Raw genomic sequence first — 20,543 nt, 5'->3', positions numbered from 1 at the left:
TTGCTCGAATACATAGTTTGAGATTTGATAGGTTCACTGACGCTTTTTCTACACATTTTACCACAATATTGAGAAATAAGCTCCAATGAAAAAATTGCCCAATGTTGTTATGTTATTTTTCGGGCTTTTTCAACAGTTTGTATAGAGTTGAGTGATGATAGCAAATACTTGTGTAGAGATTGTTCGAAAAAAGTCCGACCGGAAATTTATTTCGAAAAAATTTTGTCAAAAATAAGTTGAAAATATACACGCGCTTAAAGGAGTTAGGTCTATATGCTTGCCCTATTTATTTGGCAAGTGAAAAATTTTCATTCTTTTCGAAATAGTGTAAAAATTAGACGTTTTCTTTTATGAAAAATATTTTCTTCTGTGAAAGTTTCTTTCTGAACTGAACAAAACAAATTATTCAAAAAAAAAAAAAAGCGAGAAAAAAAAGCAACAATTACCAAACTTTTGTGCTGTTTGGAAAAATACTTTTTTAGTGGCTATAACAAACTTTTATCCTCTCCTCCTGTCATGCCTTTTTTTAAATACTATTTTTGATTACATAGAGGAGCATATGTGGAGGAGGGAAAGTTGAGCGGCTTGGATGAAGATTCGTATGAAAATGGGTGAAGTTAAAGCAAGAAAAATTAGGATGATTAGAATTAAGGTATTAATCAAGTATTTTGAGCAAAAAATTTTCCGTTTTAATAGAAAAATATTTAAAATATACTGGGAAAGAATGGAAGGAACAGAAATGAAGAATTATGATTTTTTTAAAAAATCAATTGGAGTTTCAGAATGATTGATTTCTTATAATACTTCGTCATTTCAAATTCATCTGGATTATAAGTTGAAGGACCAGATTCCTCCCGCGTATCATTGGTACTCTGCTTTCTTGAATTTTCCATTCGGTAGCGAATGAATGGAGGAAATTTCGAAAAAGGTGCAATTTTAGTTGTTGTTTAACCAATACTACCTTGGGGTTGGATTCGAACTCCATACTTTTTCCTCGCTACACCAGTTTCTATAGGTTTTAGTAATATCAAAATTGTTAATATCTCATTTTCAAAGTTTGCATTCTTCTATCGGTAATTGACAAACCCTTTAGCCAACTTGGTAAGATTTTCTTTACACTTTTCTTAGATAATACGGGAACTATTAATTTGTTTTAAAGGCTTGTCAACTGGTCTACAATTTCTCCTGACCTTTCTTGAGTTTCTCTCATTTCGCTTTGCGCCGCTAAGAAACGTCATAATAAATATTACAAAGATTAAGATTATTTATCATTACAGAAAACTTATTGTTACAGAATACTTTTTCAGCCTTTTCTTTTAACATTTAGATATGATTAAAATAATTTTTTCAAATAAGGTTCAAGCTCATTACAGTTTTAATTTAAATTTAATTCTCCAAAAAATCAATCATGTCGGAGAATCTTTCGTTAGATGATGACATATTTCGTTAGATAATGACATATAAAGGTCCTCCTTTATTTACCCAAACTTGATTAAACAAACTGCTGGTGCAAAAAAAAGGCTTCTTTTCTATTGACCCTAAACAAAAATCATTTTTAGACCATTCAAGAGGATTTTCATTTCAGAGTAGAGTATACCTTTTGAAAATTTGAAATTTGTTCAATTGCATTGCAATCTTTCTTCTAGTTAACCAGTTACTGTATTCCGTAAACAAATGGTGGCATTTTTTAATGTTTAAGAAAGTTAGGTTATGAATTTATTGCAATTATAGTTAAATCAAATTTACTACAAATATGTTTTTGTTAGTTGCTGTTTTTTATCTCTAAAAAGGCTAAACTTACCTTGTTTATTGTAGCTAATGAACCAGATTGGTTTAATGCAAACGGTATGATATTTCAAACTTGCAAAAACTGGTGGACGACATCTTGCACTAACAATGAATTGTTTCCGACATCAATTAGTTACATCTCTTATGGGAAAACTGAAAACTTGGTATCTATTCAGTTCTTGTTGCGAACAAATGGCTTCAAGTGAATACATTTAAGAACGTTTTAAAGAAATTACTAAAAGCCCAAAGATGCGTCACAAATTGTTAACAACACTTTAATAATACTTTGTTTTATTGTTTAATTTTTCTGTAAATTTAACGTGAGATGTTGAAATGGGGTTTGTATTGATTCCAACTTTCAAGAAAAATCCATTTGATGGAATAAATACTGCATTTAAAAAATATGGTTGGCGGACAACTACATGCAGTTTCAACACACACTATTCAACCCTAACTTTTATCATTTAGTTTAGCTCAGCGAAGTACTTGGGAATCTGTTCCATATTTGCTGCGTAAAAAGGGATAAGTTGCATTTTGTTTTACAAGGTGTGGCTACATTTGCTGTTTCTTCGTGACAGAGAGATTATTTTGGCTAAGTTGACTCTTATTTGTTGTAATCAAAAAGTATTATTTTGCTTGTTATTGTAAAAAATATCAATTTACTTAAATTAAGTTATTCACTTTATAATTCTTCTGCTAACGAATGGAAAGTTTCGGTATCAGAAGACTGAAACTTCTGTGTCAGCAATATTCTACTTGTACGGGTGTCGGCATAATTTTCGGTTTAAAATATTACCGTAATGAAACGAAATTTCGATTAATTTTTTGAAGTTTAAATAACTTGTTTTTAACTAAGTGTTAGGTCATGTTGGTTTTCTAACTAAATTTTTTTTTTTTGGAGGGGTGGAGGGGTATTATTGATTTTTCTAATTATAACAGTTGAATTAATTTTGTTTAACAGTTTTATAACAACTGTAGCAATTTAATGAAAACCACGTAAAATAATTGCTTCATCTTTTATTCTCAAATCATTCTTTAAGTAAACTTCAAAAAACAAAATGCCTTCACATGTTCTACTTATTTTATTTTTCCAAATATTTATTTAATCAAACAAATTTGAATGGTAAACTGTGTGCCATTGCAATTCATCAATTAATTTTCATTGGCACACAAATTAAACAAGGAATATAATTTATATAGTATATAATATATGAATATAAAACTGTTATTTTCCTACGCAAATCTCTGAAATGATGAAATTAAATTTGTTTATAAAACACATATTAGAAAAATAATTTTCTCTAAGGTATATTGCTTGTTTGCCTTGTGTGCCAAAAAAAGCTAAAATTTCTCTTTTTACGTAAAAGTTACTAATTTTACGGCAAACTTGAAAAATTCCGTTAGAACGCATTTTTTATAGGATTGCATTTTTGAAAATTGCGTAATTAGGTAAAACTTTAGGGTGGAATGCAAGAACCGAACTTGAGTCAAGTTCGACTTGAAATCTCAAGTTCGACTTTGTCAAGTCAGACTTGAAAAATTGACTTGAGCGAATGCGTAAACGAGACTTGAAAATTTCAAGTTCGTGCTTGAGAAAGTCGAACTTGAAAAATAGTCGAGGCGTTGAATTTAGGGCGTTTATCAATAAATGCACTTCGCAACCAATAGCGGTAATGGATTTTTTTTACGGGAAAAACCTTTTACTGAAACAAATTCCGTGTAATGATATTTGTATAATATACGATTCAATAAAAAGTTAATAACAGTAAAAAAAAAAAAGTTCTTCCTATGTATTTTTCATTAGAAAAATAAATTCATCTTGGCACTTTCAGCTCCAAATCCTAAGTTGTTGGTAAAAAACGGTTGGTCATATGTACCACTTAAGTGATCAAGACAATTTCTCTTGATTTTTCCATTTTAACGGATTCCATTTGAATTAAAATACATGAAAATGTTTTAGAAAATACAGAATCTTATTTTGACGCTTTTTGTGGATGATACTATACTACAATGTATTTTTATTTATCTTTTTACTAATACTTTAATGAAACTAATGGTTTTTTTTTTATAAATACTGAGAAAATTACTTTAAACAAAATTAGTTTTCTCAATACTAATACTACATAATACTATGTGTGTATATGTAAATATATATATATATATATATATATATATATATATATATATATATATATATATATATATATATATATATATATATAGATATAGATATATATAGATATATTTAGATATAGATATAGATATATACCTACACATATATATACCATTTACATATGTAAGTATACCATTTACATATGTAAGTCAATAGAGATCACATATGGAGACAGGTCTTCTGAAATTATTGGGCCACTTATAGAAACAGAAAAGAAAACTTTTAAGAAACCATTGATAGCATCTTGCTCATTAACACATGAAAAAGAACAAAGTTTAATGTTAAACAAAAACCTGTTAATAAAAAAAAAATACAAAAAAGCAATATAATGAAATTCATGATCTTGATAAAGAACTAATGCAAAAACTCTCTCCAGAAAAAGCAACAATACAAACAAAACTTTATGAAAATTTTTCACAGTAAAAATTTTCACAAAGTTTTAAAAAAGCAACACAACAGAATTATTCTATGTAAGGATTATTATTTTCAAACAATATCACATCCAAATTGTTTTTGGAATGTTTTAACTTATCATTTTATTTTTTAGTGAAATTGTTTTTTTCATATATAATACTATTTTGAAATATAAAATGTAATTCTTTTGAAATAATATGCAGTATAAATATTTGAAAATAATGTTTTTGTTATTAGACCCTTCATCCATTATCAGACACAAATTTTTTAAAAAAAAATAAGTCTGAAATTTGACTTTTGCTTTGTTTCTGCAAAAATATCTTAAGTGAATGCTTTAGCACCACATTCTTCATTGCTATTTTGTATTTCATTGCCTCCACAATAATCATTTTGTAGAAGGGCAATGTTGTGAAGCACAAAACAGGATATTATTATAGCTATGGAATTTTGCAGTTTTGTTCCTAAAGGAATGTTAAGGCAAGGGATTGTTTTTTTTTGATATACCAAAACAATATTCAACAACAACATTCAACATGTGTGTACTTCTCAAGCTGTAATTGTATCTGATTTCATTTTCATTTTTGGGTTAGAAAAAGGTGTCATTAAATATTGTTTATAAGGATAGCCAGAATCACCTGAAACATGAACATGTTGGCGAACTTCTAAAACTTGTTTAATAGCTGAGTTAGCAAAAACAAATGAAACCTAAACAATTCCATGCCATTTAACACAAGCAGATAAAATTTCATTTGAAGCACCTCCAATGACCTGGCAATTAAAAAAAAAATCCCTTTTTGTTTCGATAAATTTCTGCGCTTTCTTCACAAGGAATTATTATAGGAATATGTGTTCATTAATTGCTTCTATACATCCTGGGAATCCTTGAATTTGGTAAAATCTTAATAATGGTTGATAAATATAAATATTTTCTTTATCTAAGAAAAGTTTGAAGTTTGTATGAAATAGCAAAATCAGATATCCATGAAAACTTATAATCACTTTTGCTGAATTATCAAAGAATCAGCTTCTGTTGGAAACTTTATGTACTGATATCTTTTGTTAGCCATTTGAATTGAAATATTCTAAACCACTGGACAAACAGTTGAGTTTCAGCTCTTCCAAATCTCCTATTATTCTCAAAAAGAGTTTATTTATTGTTACTTGAGTATATTATCATTTGTTGGTATAAAATGTTGTTATTTAAAAACGTAATGTAAAATCTACAATAACAAGGTGCCATTTTCTGATACCGTTTCTTGAATATCTACTCACTTGGAATGAACCAGTAGCATAAAACCGAAATGCAACAGCCAGTTGTTGTACAGTTAGAAGAGGGCACCTTCGATTGTTAACATTGTTGTTAATAATGTAATTAGCTAATATTAAAAAGGTTTTTTTGAAAAATCTGTAGCACCTTTTAAATTCTATATCGTGGTAAACTTCTAAAGGATTAGCTCTGTCAATAATAAACCTTGGTATGTGACTTGGCATATTTTTTCTTCTTCTTCTTCTTCTAAAATTCAGCTCATACCAATTCATTTTTGAACATTTAAAAAAAAGTTTTTTTTAATACTTCATATTATTGTAACTACTTCTCATGAACTCCCTTTTACTCCTTTTACACGTATCACTTCTTTGTATAACTGCAACTGTTTATTACTAAATGGAATTTACTTTTATACTTTATCACAAAAACGTGCCTTAATCAACAGCCTTTTATAATGCTAGGATGTTCGACATTTCAAAAAACTAATAAACATTTCTAATGGCATCAAAATATGACATGTTGGATCATTTCATACGAGTTACAGGATGTTTTAAAAGACACACGTTTTCACAATGTTGGTATTCAGTTTTCTGTAATGAATTGATTGACAAATATACTTTCACAATGTAACCTTCTAAATTAATTAGGTCAATATGCCCAAGTAACTACTTTTGCTTGTTAAAAACTCATTTTCATATTTGCAAAGGTTGTAATAAGTTATATAGTAATAGTAAAGTTTTGTTACGCATCATCAAAATGATAATGGCGGGTTTTTTTTTTTTTTCAAGTTCGGTTTCAAGATTGGTCTGGAGCAGACTTGAAAAAATGACTTGAAAATTCAAAAATTCTCGTTTTTCAAGTCTGACTTCAGTTCAAGTTTGCTTCTTGCATTCCGTTCAAGTCAGACTTGAGATTTGAAGTCTGACTTGAAATTTCAAGTCCGCTTCTTGCATTCGGAAGGAATTTTTGCTCTCTCAAGTCTGGTTTGAAGTCAGACTTGAAAACGGTCTATTTTTAGCGGTTTTCAAGTCTGACTTGAGTTGAAGTTCGCTTTGTGCATTCGCTCAAGTCGCACTTAAGGTTTGAAGTTCGACTTCAAATTTGAAGTTCGGTTCTTGCATTCCACCCTTAATTTACGAAAAAATTTTCCGTAATTTCTAGTGATCAACCGGAGCTTGAATTTTGCCTAAAATGGAATCAAGCCTAGAATTGATTTTTATTGTTCCTAACCGGAGCTGGAACTGAAAATAAATCCATTTTGGAACGGAAACCGAAACCGAAACCGGAACCAGAAACAAATAATATATTTTAAAAAAAAAGATTTCTAATTTAAAAAATGATTTCTAATTTAAAAAATTAGTTCTAATTTAAACAAAATGTTAAATTGAAATGAAAATAGTTAACAACGGAATCCAACAACTGAAAGATTATCTCACCAAAAAAGAAGTTTTTCCAAATTTTCTGGAAGGAGCCTGTTTCTTTCGTTTTAGAGAATATCTCCAGCTGTAGAAAACAGTCTTTCAACATCTATGGATGTTGGATATGGAAAGTTCATTCCCATAAATACCACTATAATAGTTAAACCTGGATTAAGCTCAGAGTTCGCTTTAAAATACTCGCTGCACCAGAAATAAAGTTTATACTTTTTTAAAAGAGACTTGATTTAAATGGTGCAGATCGCAGGATTGCTACTTGACTACTTCAAAAACCTTCTATTTGTTGAAATAATCATTCAGCAAAAGATCGAAACTTAAAGTCACATGTAGTTACTCCTTAAACTATGAAAATACTGATAACATTTATTCTTATGTACAGTAAAATATGATAACTTGCGATTAAGAAATCTTAACTTCAGGATAAACTTTTATGAAAGGTTTTGACAATAAAATCATCTTTTTACTATAAAAAAAACAATTCAAGCAGAAGGACTGCTCGAAGCGATGATGAAATAAGTAAAACGTAAACCAACAAAATGATCATAAATGTGCACTGAATGACATTTTAAATGTTGGTAAATAACAAGAAACTATATTGAATGGTAAGAATGATTGTCAGTAATGGAAGCAATTGTAAAGCAATGATGTACAAAATATAACAAAAACATAACCTTTTTGCGTTCATAGTATAAGTGAATTAATGTTTATGAATGTAGAGTATGAGACTGCACTGAAAATTAAACTGGTGATATAAATACTTAAGCATATAGTCAGTAGGGAGTCTACATTGTCAACGCGAACAGTAGAAAAGGGTAAATTGCGTAGTTGATCAAGCTTCTTTTTTTTTTTTTTTGTATTGATATATAAGGCAATAATGCAGAGATGAGTCAGAAAGTGTATAAAGTGTTAAAAAAGTAGGGTTAAAAAAGGTTGCTAGCGAAGCATCGCTCAAGATATGATTGTGTTAATATCTGTGTAAAATTTAAATGACCTCTCATTATCGCCCTCGCAAAAAATAAAGGTAAATTTATTCTAATAATTTTGCATTTTACAAAAGTAGAGTTTGCACAAACTTTAGGAATTTTAGATGTTTAAGTGACACATTTTTACATTTCAGGCTTCGGAAGTACGCTTCGTCAACATGATGAAATAAATTGTTTTCTTCGTTCCTAGAAAATCTTGGCCCAAATTTTTCAAGAAAGTTTTTCTGAAATAATAATTTTACACAGTTGTAAGTATCTCCATTATGCTTAAATATCAATCTGCTCTCAATACCATGAAGCCTCATTATTTTTTAAAATTTCACATAAGATAAGCACAGTCAGCTAAAAAAAAAAACAGGAAAAAACTATTTGTCCGAAAAACTATTTTGTCCGAAATAGCTCGGCTGTCTAAAGTCGCCTGATTTAGTTGCTAAAGACAACTACTTGCAATTCCAATACTTACTATCCGACTTCAACTAATACCATTCAGCTTGGGTCGGCTGAGTACTTGAAATCTATTCAATTTTTGCTACGCACAAAGTAACAAGCTAACTTTTATATTTATTTTATCTATTATAAAGAATTTTTGTCACTTGACTTTTTGTTACATATTATGGGAGAGGAAGGGGGGGCGGGAGGAAACCTTGGTTGTTTCTGAAAAACTTTGCTTAAAAAACCTAAAAAATGACTTATGAAGATCTCAAAGAAACCACCCACGAAAATCAATAAAATTTATTTACGCTGTAATTGGTTTTTTTAAAAAAAAAAACGAAAAAGAATCTACAGCATTTATTTGTGCTTCCCTTAAACATTCAAAAGAAAGTTTATTAAAATTTTTATTTTCGGCAATTTTATCTTTAGAAAGCTTTATTGTTGATTTACCATTTAAGTGATGTGAAACTAATTACAAGTTTCTTTTATTTATTTAATTTGATTGTACTTCTACTGATATGTCAAAAATATTACTCGCACAAACCTGTCTTTAAATCCTACATAATTGTTTATTTAAAAACCAAATAGAAACCAGGAACCAAGACTTTTTTTTATATCTGGCATGAGAACTTTGGCTGTGAGACTTTTAATTGAGTTGCCACTAAGTACAAGAGGTTTTCGCTCACTTAAATAGGAAAACTTAATAGCTGTTTATGGATGATATGTATTTCCAAGAAAATTTTAAAATAGTTTTTTATAGACACATTACATTTACGTGGAACATTTAGATCTTTCCAACGACAGCTGATGAGTCAATTTTTATATCTAAAAATTAAATAGTAGCATAATATTTATTTTTAAATATTACACTATTAATATCACGTCGTTTTAAAGAAATAAAAAAGCATAAAATAAAATTTATTAATCATAAAAAAGTGAAACAGATATACAAAAACCTTTAAGGTGAGGGGTGTGCTAAGCCTCAGTTTTTTGACCGTAATTGTATTTTTTGAAGTATACTATCGCAAGTAACCTCAATTAAGCCCTAATTTTGCAAGAGAAGAAAACACTGTCAACGCTTTTCTAAACCTTCTGAATCCGTAAAAGAATAAAAGAGTCTTTAACCCAGAATAACTATTTGAAAGAATCCCCTAAAGCGTTTATTTGGGCGACTTAATTAGCTTTGGTTAAATGATAACGAAGTTTATTTGCTCGTTTATTTCTATCATTTAGGTAAGTTTTTTTTACTTTATTAGTGAGCTAATAAAAGATTTAACATCATATTGATTTTTTTTTTTTTTTTGGTTTTCTTTTTTAAAAATATTTTGATACGCTTTTGTTAAATTGAGTGACAACGCTTTCATCTACTCCACAACATCAGGTTTGGAAAAAATTAAGCAACGCAAAATTGTTTTTATGTTTTTCATCGAGTTCCCGTTGATATTCAACCACTTTTCTCACTGAGGAGTGAGTTAACGAAAACCAGATGTATTTAAAGAATACACCTTTTACAGAAAGTTTGTTTTTTGTAAGTTATGTTAAGTTTGGACTGGTACAAGAGAAAATCCGATGGTCCACGTTTTTTTTTTTTTTCTTTGCCAATTATCACAGAACAAACACAGCTTTGAAATAAAAAACACAAAATCTTTTCTGAAATGAAATATTTAACACAAGTAATCAAAAAATTAACGAGAAGAAAGTTCAATAAAGTTAAAACGCACTTGCTAATTATTTTTATATGAAAATACATTAATAAAAGATGTGAACCCGTTGTTTTTGATACATGCTTGTTATCGCCTTGGAATTGATTCAATATGGTTTTCAACCATCTTGATTGGCACTTCAAGCCACAATTTTGTCAGTTTTTTTTAAGCATTTTGTGACTCGTTATTTTTTTTTTTTTTTTGTTTTTTGATAATCAATCCAGCTCCATAAATTTTCAATCAAGTTTAAGTCACTTTCAATAAATTTTCGATCAGGTTTAAGTTACTTTGAACGATGGAATCGGTGATTGAATGTGCTGTTTGACATGGAGCATTGTCTTGTTCAAATAACCTGTTTTGATCAACCTGGAATAAATCGCAACTTTAGTTTTCCGAAGACATTGATACTAAGATAACAAAAATAAAACAATATAAAAAACGATTACGTACAAATATCAAACAATCATATAAATTACATCTTAATATGATTCCTACAGAAACTATTAGTGTTTAATGTTTTATGTTCAATGCTTGACGTCGTTTCGTCATTAGTTACTAGGCTTTAGAAGAGCGCGTTCTCAAAATGCACGCGGCCATTGGAGAAAGATCCATGAAGCGAGTTAAAACTTTTTTCCTTTTGGAATTTAATTATTAGTTTAGATTTGGAATTTAATTATAAGTTTAGATATATTACATAAAGAATCATATTAAGATAAATAATCATCGTTAAGATCATCTTATAATTGAAGTAAGTATATGAAATAGTTATGTTATATATACATTTATTAGATAAAGTAGAAAAGATTTAAATTTTTATTAGATAAAGTAGAAAGGATTTAAAGAAGAAAGGATTTTAATTTTTTAAATCGTTTATATTTTGTTTGTTTTAGTTTTTCTTTTTGCAGTTATGTTTTTATTTTCTTACTTTTTAGGAGGAAAATAGGGGTATGGATTTTATTTAAAGTTATACTAATTAAAATGCTATTTCCATAAAATGGTTATTACTACTTTGAAATTTCTGTGATGCTATTAACTATTTTTGTTCTTTTTTATAAAATTTAGAAAAATAAATTAAACCTTTGTGCCAACACTGACATGGCATGTCACATGTTACTGTATGTAAAGGTTAAATTTTGTTATGAGGATTACAGTTCTTATGAAAAAAAAAAGAAGGTAAAGAGTATTGTTTATAAATATATATTTTGTATCTTTTTAAATTTTCTCATGTCATTTTTAAAATTTTTGTTTGCACATGTTTATTGTTTGCATATATGCTTTTTTGATACGTATGTGTATGTGGTAATAAGTGCTTTATAGTTGTTTTATCAATGTGTTTTTATAATAATGTAAAGTGTTTTTTTATTGTTTGTGTATGTTTTAATATGTGTTTTATAATTGTTTTAAAAATGTGTTTAAATATGTATATAAGGTATATATTTAACCTTATATACATATTTAAACACATTTATTGTGTTTATAGTTGGTACATATGTTTATATTATGTTGTTTCTGTGTTTTTAAAGTGCTGTGACTTGGTAAACATCTACCTGAAAATCAATTATTGTATTTTAAAGAAGAAGCAGAACAAATGGCTTTAGATTGTGCAGCTCAACGTGATACGCACCTAATGGCGTAGTTTAAGTTAAATACTGAAAATGAAAGAGCACATTGTTATTCTTATGTAGACATTCCTTATCACTTTATATTTGATGATAAACATTGTAAATAGAAGGTTAGACAAAGGGGTGGTAATAAGGTGATAACAAGAATGGATAAAGTTAATCCAACTGGAGTATTGTTTTTTCTTAAACTGTTACTTTCGCAAGCAAAAGCAGCAACATCTTGGGAGGATGTGCGTACTGTTAATGGTATTGTCCTTGAAACGTTTTGTGAAGCATGTGTTTTGAAAGGTCTGTTGTAAGATGACACTGAGTGGCAGAATACTCTTTCTGAGGCGGTTTTAACACATGCCAAAGCAAATTAGACTTGTTTTCAATTATTTTGACCTTTTGTGAATCTGACAATCCTTTACATCTCTGGAATGCATGCAAAGCTTTTATGATGGAAGATTTCATTTACCGCTCAATCCCACTTCTAATAGCTGAACAAGCTACTCTTCATCAAATTGAAAAGATTATTAATCAAAGTGGTAAAATGCTGGCTGATTACAATCTACCTGTTATTGATGAGTTTATAGGCTTAAATCTAGAAAATTTTGATGAAAGTGTTTAACAACTGAAATAGTAGAATTGTGGATAAACACAACCAGCTGAAATAGTAGAATTGTGTGTAAAATGCTCTTTGCATTGGCAATGGGTGCAGAAGCTTGCATTAACTGAAAATATGAGAGTACAAGATGGAGAAGGTGAATTTTCCCAATGGCTACTAAAACTGGGGAATGGAACGATACCTGTCAAAGAGGAGGATCCTTTTAAAGGATGCATTGAAATACCAAATCAGTACATTATTAGAGAAAATGAATCAATTGTTGAAAAGATTTTTGGAGATGCTGAACAAAATGATTATTCTAAACGCGTGATTTTAACACCAACTAATGTTGTTTTTATTATCAATGAAGAAGTGCTTGAATGCCTGCCGGGTGAGGTCAAAATTTATTTAAGTGCTGATCAAATTGATACTGATGACCTTAATGAAAGAAATAATTTTCCTGTTGAGTTTTTGAACAGCTTAACTCCTTCAGGTATGCTACCTCATTGTTTAAAATTGAAAATTGGTTTTGTAATTATGCTACTTAGAAATTTAGATCTCAAAGCTGGGTTATGCTATGGTACTCGAGTGAAAGTTGTGCTCTTCAAAATAATTATATTGATGCAGAAGTTTTGACAGGTGTTTCTGGTGGTAAATGGATTTTTGTTCTTCGAATTCAGTTGGCTCCATCAGATTCTAATTTACCTTATGTTCTGAAATGTCGTCAGGTGAAAAGTGTTACACAAATGTTATATTTTTTTATTATTTTAATATTTTTTTTCATAGTTTTTGAAAAATATACCTGTCATTTAATATGTTTATATGTGTTATAATGTTTAAATGTGTTATATGAAACCATATTTTTCTGTAGCTGTATATATGTTTAAATTATGTTGTTTCCATGTTTTCAAAGTGGTGTGACATGGCATTATGTTGAGCAAGATTGATTCTAGCCTTTCTGATTGTCTAGCCTTTTTTAATTATTCTGGAAACACAATAATGTCTGTTAATGTTTAGCGTGATGTGTATGGGAGAGTATGCAGCCTTGATATTTAAATCTAGGGTGTTTTAATGTCCTAAATTTGAAGTAATTGAATAACTAATATTGAACATAAAAACAAATATACTTTTATGTAGTTATATGTTTAGTAAAAAGATAAATATATAGTTAACTTTAAATTGGTTTTCTAATTTTGCCTTTCATATTTTAATTTGGTTTGTTATTTTCAATGGATTTTAGGATCAAGTGTAAATATTCTATTGTTATGTGTTATTGTTGTGATGTTTTGTGTTGATAGACTGCTTGGCTTACCTTCACGTTGGTGTCTATTGTTAAAAATGAATAATAGGTAGTTTCATTATTGGAACTTACTGCTTTTATTTATTAACTAAAAGCCAAGACAGCATTATGCTAAAAATGCAGTTTATATCTTAATTTGATTTTTTTTTTTTTTTTTTTTTTTTTTTATGTTAGTATTGTTAATCCTTTTGCACTTCGAAACAGATTTTATAGATACATTTTCCATAAATATTTATATTGACTGCCATGTCAAAATAGGTTACTATAAATAGGTAAATCAATTTTCAGTTTTTATGTGGTGTTTTTTTTTTTTAAAGAATTACATGTTTTTTTTTTTATAAGCATATGAAATTTTTGAAACAGGCTCAGGTATGCTTAAGCAAAAAGTTAAAAGAGGCTCAAAAATATGCTTAAGCTTAAGCATATTTCTAATAAAATATGCTTATTTGAAAATGTGCGCGTTACTAAAGATTAATGGGTATAAGAAAGATAAAAAATTGACTTATGCTCTGTATTTGCTTTGGTTTTAATTTAGCTGAATTAATGTTATAGTATAATAATAAAAAACAAAACATATATACTATATACAAATGTTATCAATGAAATCAAAGATTGAGCTTAGAATATGGTATTAAATAAACTACACATTAAAAGCGAGAGAGAAAAAAAAGAGAAAAATAAAACACTTCAGAGCGACTCTTAAACTTTATGTTTTTATGTTTAAGTATTGAGGTTTAGGTTTTTCAACACAATGACTTCATTACTCCATAAAGCCGATTTTTGTTGTTTTTGTTGGTTTAAATTTAGAAATATATATATATTTAAAGTTTTTAATTAAATAAAATTTAAATTTTTAAAATAGTTTATCGAGGCTCAGGAATATGCTTATTTTTTTTCCAAATCTGAGCCTCCATATGCTTATAAGCGTTATGCTTATAAAAAAAAAAACATGTATGATTGATGCATTTATACGATTTATAAAAAAAAACCTAATTACCTTTTATTGTAAATTTCTGTCAGTTAAAATGATATAAATATATGCAATTAGTTAAATTTTTTTTAAATTTTCTCTATTTTATGCCTAATAATTTGTTGTACATAACTTAGGGGATCTTTTTAAACGGGGAGTGAATATTGTTGTTTTGCGCATTTGTCAAATATTGAGTTACTTAAATTTTGTAAGGTGTTTAACTAATTTATTAGCTTAGTTTGCATTTGCAACACTTTTGAGGAAAGAAAAAATTCTTATATATATTAAAAAGAAAAAATTCTTATACATGTAAATCATTGTTTTATATTTTATTATTCTGGTAAAAGGTCTCCATCAAAAACTTGATTACTCTTAATAAAAATAACTATTCTCCTGACCACCATTAAGGCAAAAACGGGGAAGAGAGGTCCTTTACTAGAAACTTTTGAAACAAAGAGGGCATATATAATAATGGTCAGATTAGTGCCATATATAGTTATGGTCAAATGATCGGTTATTTTTAATAAATTTATTTAGTTGTGTGTATTTAACGTTTTAAAGTCAATTTCCTTTTTTTAAAGAAAAATGTATCAAGGGGATACCAAAATATCAATAAGTCATGTGTAATTTATGTTCGCTTTATGTTAATCTTATTAATTAAAGTTCATGTTATAAATAATATTACAAGAATTTAGCTTTACTCTTTCGTCAGTTTAAAGCATGACGAAGTGTTATTATTTTGTGTCAATGACTAAAAACGTATTGTTTTGAACTTAGCAATGTCGAGGAAAATGGTTCTGCCTTACACTGAATTGTAAATTACTCAAATAATGTTAAATAATAGGTAAATTATTTTACCTCCGCATACTTTTTTTTTAATTTTACAAATGGTTTAATTTTTTCAATTTGAAGGCGTTTTTCTAATTGGGTATAAGTTAAGATTCCGCAACTTTAAATTGTGGAAAACAGCCACTATAAATTAAGTAACAGACCGACGATAACCCGTATTACGAGTTGCCTTTTGCTAGTATATATAGTTGTTTGATATTTGTACATTTCCATATATATATATATACCTAACTACAAATAATCAATGTACAATATTACTAACCAATAAAACGCCGTTAAAAAATTTGTGAGCACGGTCACACTTCATTTACGCTCTACTTTTTTGTCAAAAGACAGCAGATTTTAGATAGTTCCTGAGCTAGTTATTAACTGGTTTAGGAACTCTGTAAGATAATTTCACTGGCAGTTAAGTCTAAAAACTTTGCTCGATACAACAAAATTAGCCGACTTATATAATATAAATTTACTCAGTTCAAAGAATTCTTTTTGGTATAAAAACAACTGTTAAAAGTTCAAATATAGCTCTTTAATTCCAGCGTGCACGACTTGTATTTAATTCCAGCGCGCACGAGTTTGTATTTAATACATTCAATTTGCAATTCTTTATTCATAACGTATTGCAATACTTTATCTATTTTTTGATACTAACATCCAACAAGTATAGGTAAGTCTTAACCTCGCTCTTCAAACACTTATGTTGATCCAGAACTGCTCCAATTTTGCATCTTGTATTTGGTACAAGTTTTTTCTAAACATTCGTATTTTTGTTTTCCTAAAGATTACATTCATCTACCAATATTTTAATTTCTTCAGTAACATTTTTTCCTGTATAACTTTTAAGACAAAAAGCGTCCAAGTTCATTCCTTTTTCAGGATTTATTAAAATCAATACTAGCCACTTATTTTGTCAAGATGTTCTCCATCGGATTGAATATGACCAGAAATTGGAATATTAATTCTATCATTTGACAGTTGCTTACGAACGGCTCTGGATTTTTAAATGGATTAACTCAATCAGTAATAAGTTTGCGTGCATATGCTATCCATAAATTATTTTTTAAAGGTTCTTTTATCACAATCCACACCACTTTTAGAACATCAATCAGCTGAATATTCAGACTAATAAAACGAGGTTTTTGAAGTAAGTTGATAATGGTCAAGATGGAGCAAGATGGATCAAATGCAAACTCCATGTTTAATATATATTTGTTTTGATGTATTTAAAGAAAAGCTAGCTGCCAGTTTTCCGATGGAATAAGCAACAGAAAGTATTATTTCTTTTTGATACCAAACAAAGCTTCAACTCTGATAGACAAAATTAATTGGTCAGAGTAGAAGTTGTTAAACCATTCTTTTTGAGAAAACTACACTTTTTTTAAGCCTTGCAACAAACAATTAGTTGTTAAAACGAGTCTTGAAATTTGATTTTAAAACGCTTTATCACCTTACCTACTTGAACAATAAAAAGGTGGTTGTAGGAAAATAAATTTAGATAAAAAGTAAAAATAAGTAATCCCAATGAATGATCTCACCAATAAATGTGTTTTCAAAACAACTTTTATTTCACTTTAAGATTGTGATAAACAATCTGAGACAAAACTCCGAATTCCAAAGTTATTGAGTTGACAACAAATTAAGAAAAAAAGTTTTATTTTATCAAATAACTATACCAATAAGGTTTAGTTTACATTGATGGCTTCACATGTGATCTTTCATTCAGTCCAAAATCGTAACTTTGAGCAGGTCTTCTTGATTTATTAATCTGTCAACCCAGCTTAGGTTCGAGATGATAAGCTTATGAAGTGGTCAGTTTTCTGTTGCTTTCAGCTTTACCCCAGATACTGAACTCCATAGGATTAAGGTCAGGAGATCTAGGTGGCCACAAATTTTTGGGCTAGAATCTCAGCTAATCAGAAAGCCACTGCTGGGTAACATTTGCATTGTGACACGGAGCTCCATCTTGCATGAAATCACGATTTGGAGGTTCAGGAAAATTGGTTTGAATCCTAGGAAGGATGTGAGGCTTTACAACTCTTGGTGGCATTTTCTTATCATCAAAACTGACCAAATTAAAAATCATTATTTGTAAGGGATCTGTTAGGGAAATCCGAGATTTTCAAAAATGAGATAGATCAATTATGACGGGAATTTGAGATCGAATTCGCTGTGAAATAGTATTCATTCATGTATTTTTTTTAAGGATAGATCTAATCTTCTTAGATTTTTCAAGTGCGGAGGAATTTTTTTAAGGGTTTATTTATATTTGTTTAATATCTTCTATATTATCGAAATCTTTAAGCGAAAATATTTTTTCGGAAAACTGTGTGGAACGTTCACAAAACCCTACTATCGGTTCAAAGCTTCAAGCCTCATATATACTGGATCTTGTTTGCCGTGATTCATCGCTATTTTGAAAAAATATCTCGAAGATGTTATCCAAACAGTGGAATCTCTGGGCATTTAAAAAACTTATGCATCGTCATTAAAATTTATAGACACTTAAGCAGTTTAGTTTAAATCTAAAATATAAACCAATTAACAAGCCAAATAGATTAATTTCATTATTTGAATTTAACCAAATTTTCAAAGCATTTGGTTTTATCCTATTTTTATATATTTGAAATAAAGTTCATTAACAAAAAGCATTAACATTTAAGATGTATTTTCACATAAATTCTTAAAGGACAGCAGGGTACTTAACTACCCCAGGAGGGTTTACTTTTACATACCACAAACATAAATCGTGTTTATTTGATCTGAAAATTTAGAACATCTTTTAGTATTATCTAATGAAGTTTTTAGTGTAAAAACCTTTAATTTTATTAACAAAATAACAATACCTAAAAATTTAAAATTTTGTTATGCTAATGATGGCTACGGTATTTTTATACCCTAGCCATCATTAACATAACAATACCCATTTTTAGTTAGCATAGCAATATATAAATTATAAAAGACATGAATTTAAGTAACTGTTTTGCTTTTAGTTATTTTTTCATTAATATTTTTATGAGCAAATTGTAGTATGTATACATTATTTATGTCATAAATGATAATGTTTATTTAGTGTGCTTATATCATATATATTGTTTGTTATGTCACATATATCAAATTACTGACAAAAGATAATACCAATTTATAGCAATTATTATATGAAATACAATTTTTTTAGATTATATAGTATGTGTTAGCCAAAAAGGAATGTTGCAGTTGAAGCTAATAATATTCTTTTTGGTTTAAATTAAATGTCTTCAGGTTATGACTCCAGTGATAAATCAGATGATATAGAAAATGCTATTATTTTTGTTGACAATTATGAAGATTAAGAGCGAGAAAGTGATTATGGTAATCAAATTTTAGATCAAAATATGACTTCAAAGAATGATAAGGAAATATTGATAGCATTTCTAGCGATAGGTGCTGCTCAGTCATATCCCTACAATATTGTTTGACAACCAACTGACCCCACACTGCTTGCAGCTCAATCTTGTGGTATAAATATGGATGCTTCCTTTAAACTTTTTGTTACACAAGAAAAGATTTGAATTGTTGTTAACTGCATTAATGCTGAAGCTCATAGAATTAGATTAGAATGATGGGTTGGAAAACAGTAAATGAAAATTGTAAGTTTGTTGGCTTGCTTCTACTAGCTGGAGTGTTTCATTCTAAAAATCAAAGCATAAAAGAGCTTTGGAGTACTACAGATGGCATCATTATTTTTTCTGCCTCAATGTAACAAGATTTTTTGATTTGTGACTATGTATTCAATTTGATGCGAGAGAAACTATAAACAAAAGGGTTTTTGATGACAAATTTTCACTACTTCAAAATGTAATAGAAATTATTACTACTATATGTAAAAGCAACTATAATCTAAATCCATATCCTACAATTGATGAGCAGCTAGTTAAGCAGCTAGTTACATTTAGGGGAAGTTTTTTTAAGATGTTTATACCAAAAAGCCAGGAAAATTCAGAATGAAAGTATGGGTTTTATGTGATTCTGTATCCTCTTGTTGTATAAACCTACAACCATACATTGGTTAAGTAAATGGAGTGTGGCATGTTGGACAGGTTACAAGAGTGGTTCTTGAACTAAGTGATTGTTTAAATGGAAGTAACAGACACATAACAGCAGACAATTTTTTCACAAATATTCATCTTGCATGTGCTTTGCTAGGGCAAAAAATGACGGGCACTCAAAATGAAAAACCTTACATTATAAAGGTGGTGTTGGCACAGACCAGGTTGTCAGATACTATAGCTAAAAGGCTTCCTCCAAAAATAGTTGCAAATAAAAATCTTCTACACCTACAGCAACCAGCTCAGTCAATACAAGGGCAGCAGATTGAAAGATGTTATATCTATCCTTGTGTAAGTGACAGAAAAATTTCCCTGCAATGTGCTTCATGCAATCATTCAGTTTGCAAGGCTCATAGCAATATTGTATGTAACAGTTCTCTCGTTTAGGATAAAAATGTTTTAATGTTCTTTTTTTAAGTTTTTGTAATTTTTTTCTAAAAACTTATAGAAAATTGATTGTTGATGCTAGATAAACAACTTAAATAAAAATACAAAAATATTTGCAAAAAATTAGTTTTTGAGTTGGGGAAGTTTAATACCCCAGTTGTTCTTAACATAACTTTTTTTTCCCCGTCCTTTAAGGGTTAATAGCTTCCAAGAATTTCTCATGAAGAACTGTTGGCCTTTCATCTTTGTTGCAGAGGAAGCTCTTGCGTTAGCCTCGTGACAAAACAGAGGTGTAGCGCATTCATCTTTTTGATGATATCAAAACAGAACTTATTGAGCCAGTGATAAAAAATAATTTGAAACTGGCGTTTTTAAATTGCCAGTGAACTTCAGTCTTAGAATTATTGAATTATCAGGAAAACTTACAGTCACTGATATTTAAAAGGAATAGTTATCGGTGATCTTAATTAAGATAAAGGTTTTTAGCTATTTTGCACTTCAAAACAGAATTATCTACGATTAGAAGAAAATTTTTTTAAAAGCCTGTTTTG

General features: G+C 28.9%; 2 protein-coding genes across 2 annotated transcripts in view; both read left to right on the top strand.

The window, feature by feature from the left end:
• The window catches only part of LOC149888590 (uncharacterized), a 63,250-nt gene extending 60,794 nt beyond the window's left edge, over positions 1–2,456 (top strand). Inside the window, exon 16 of the mRNA XM_090089097.1 lies at positions 1,816–2,456. Coding sequence (XP_089945223.1) covers positions 1,816–1,994 — 179 coding nt within the window. The 3' untranslated portion in view covers positions 1,995–2,456. The remainder of the gene's footprint in view (positions 1–1,815) is intronic.
• Positions 2,457–11,146: 8,690 nt separating this feature from the next.
• Positions 11,147–13,583, top strand: LOC149888589 (uncharacterized). Its single transcript, XM_090087156.1, has 2 exons — positions 11,147–11,369; positions 11,720–13,583. Exon 2 carries the CDS (start codon positions 12,540–12,542, stop codon positions 13,038–13,040), a length of 501 nt encoding a protein of 166 aa, XP_089943282.1. The 5' UTR covers positions 11,147–11,369; positions 11,720–12,539; the 3' UTR covers positions 13,041–13,583.
• The last annotated feature ends 6,960 nt before the right edge of the window (positions 13,584–20,543 follow it).

Source organism: Hydra viridissima, unplaced genomic scaffold (assembly GCF_058129835.1).
Source record: "Hydra viridissima isolate aposymbiotic clone 2 unplaced genomic scaffold, HvirCarnegie_v1 scaffold_5, whole genome shotgun sequence".
NCBI lineage: Eukaryota > Metazoa > Cnidaria > Hydrozoa > Anthoathecata > Hydridae > Hydra > Hydra viridissima.
The sequence above is the reverse complement of the archived record's forward strand: the minus strand, read 5'-3'. Positions and strand labels throughout refer to the sequence as shown.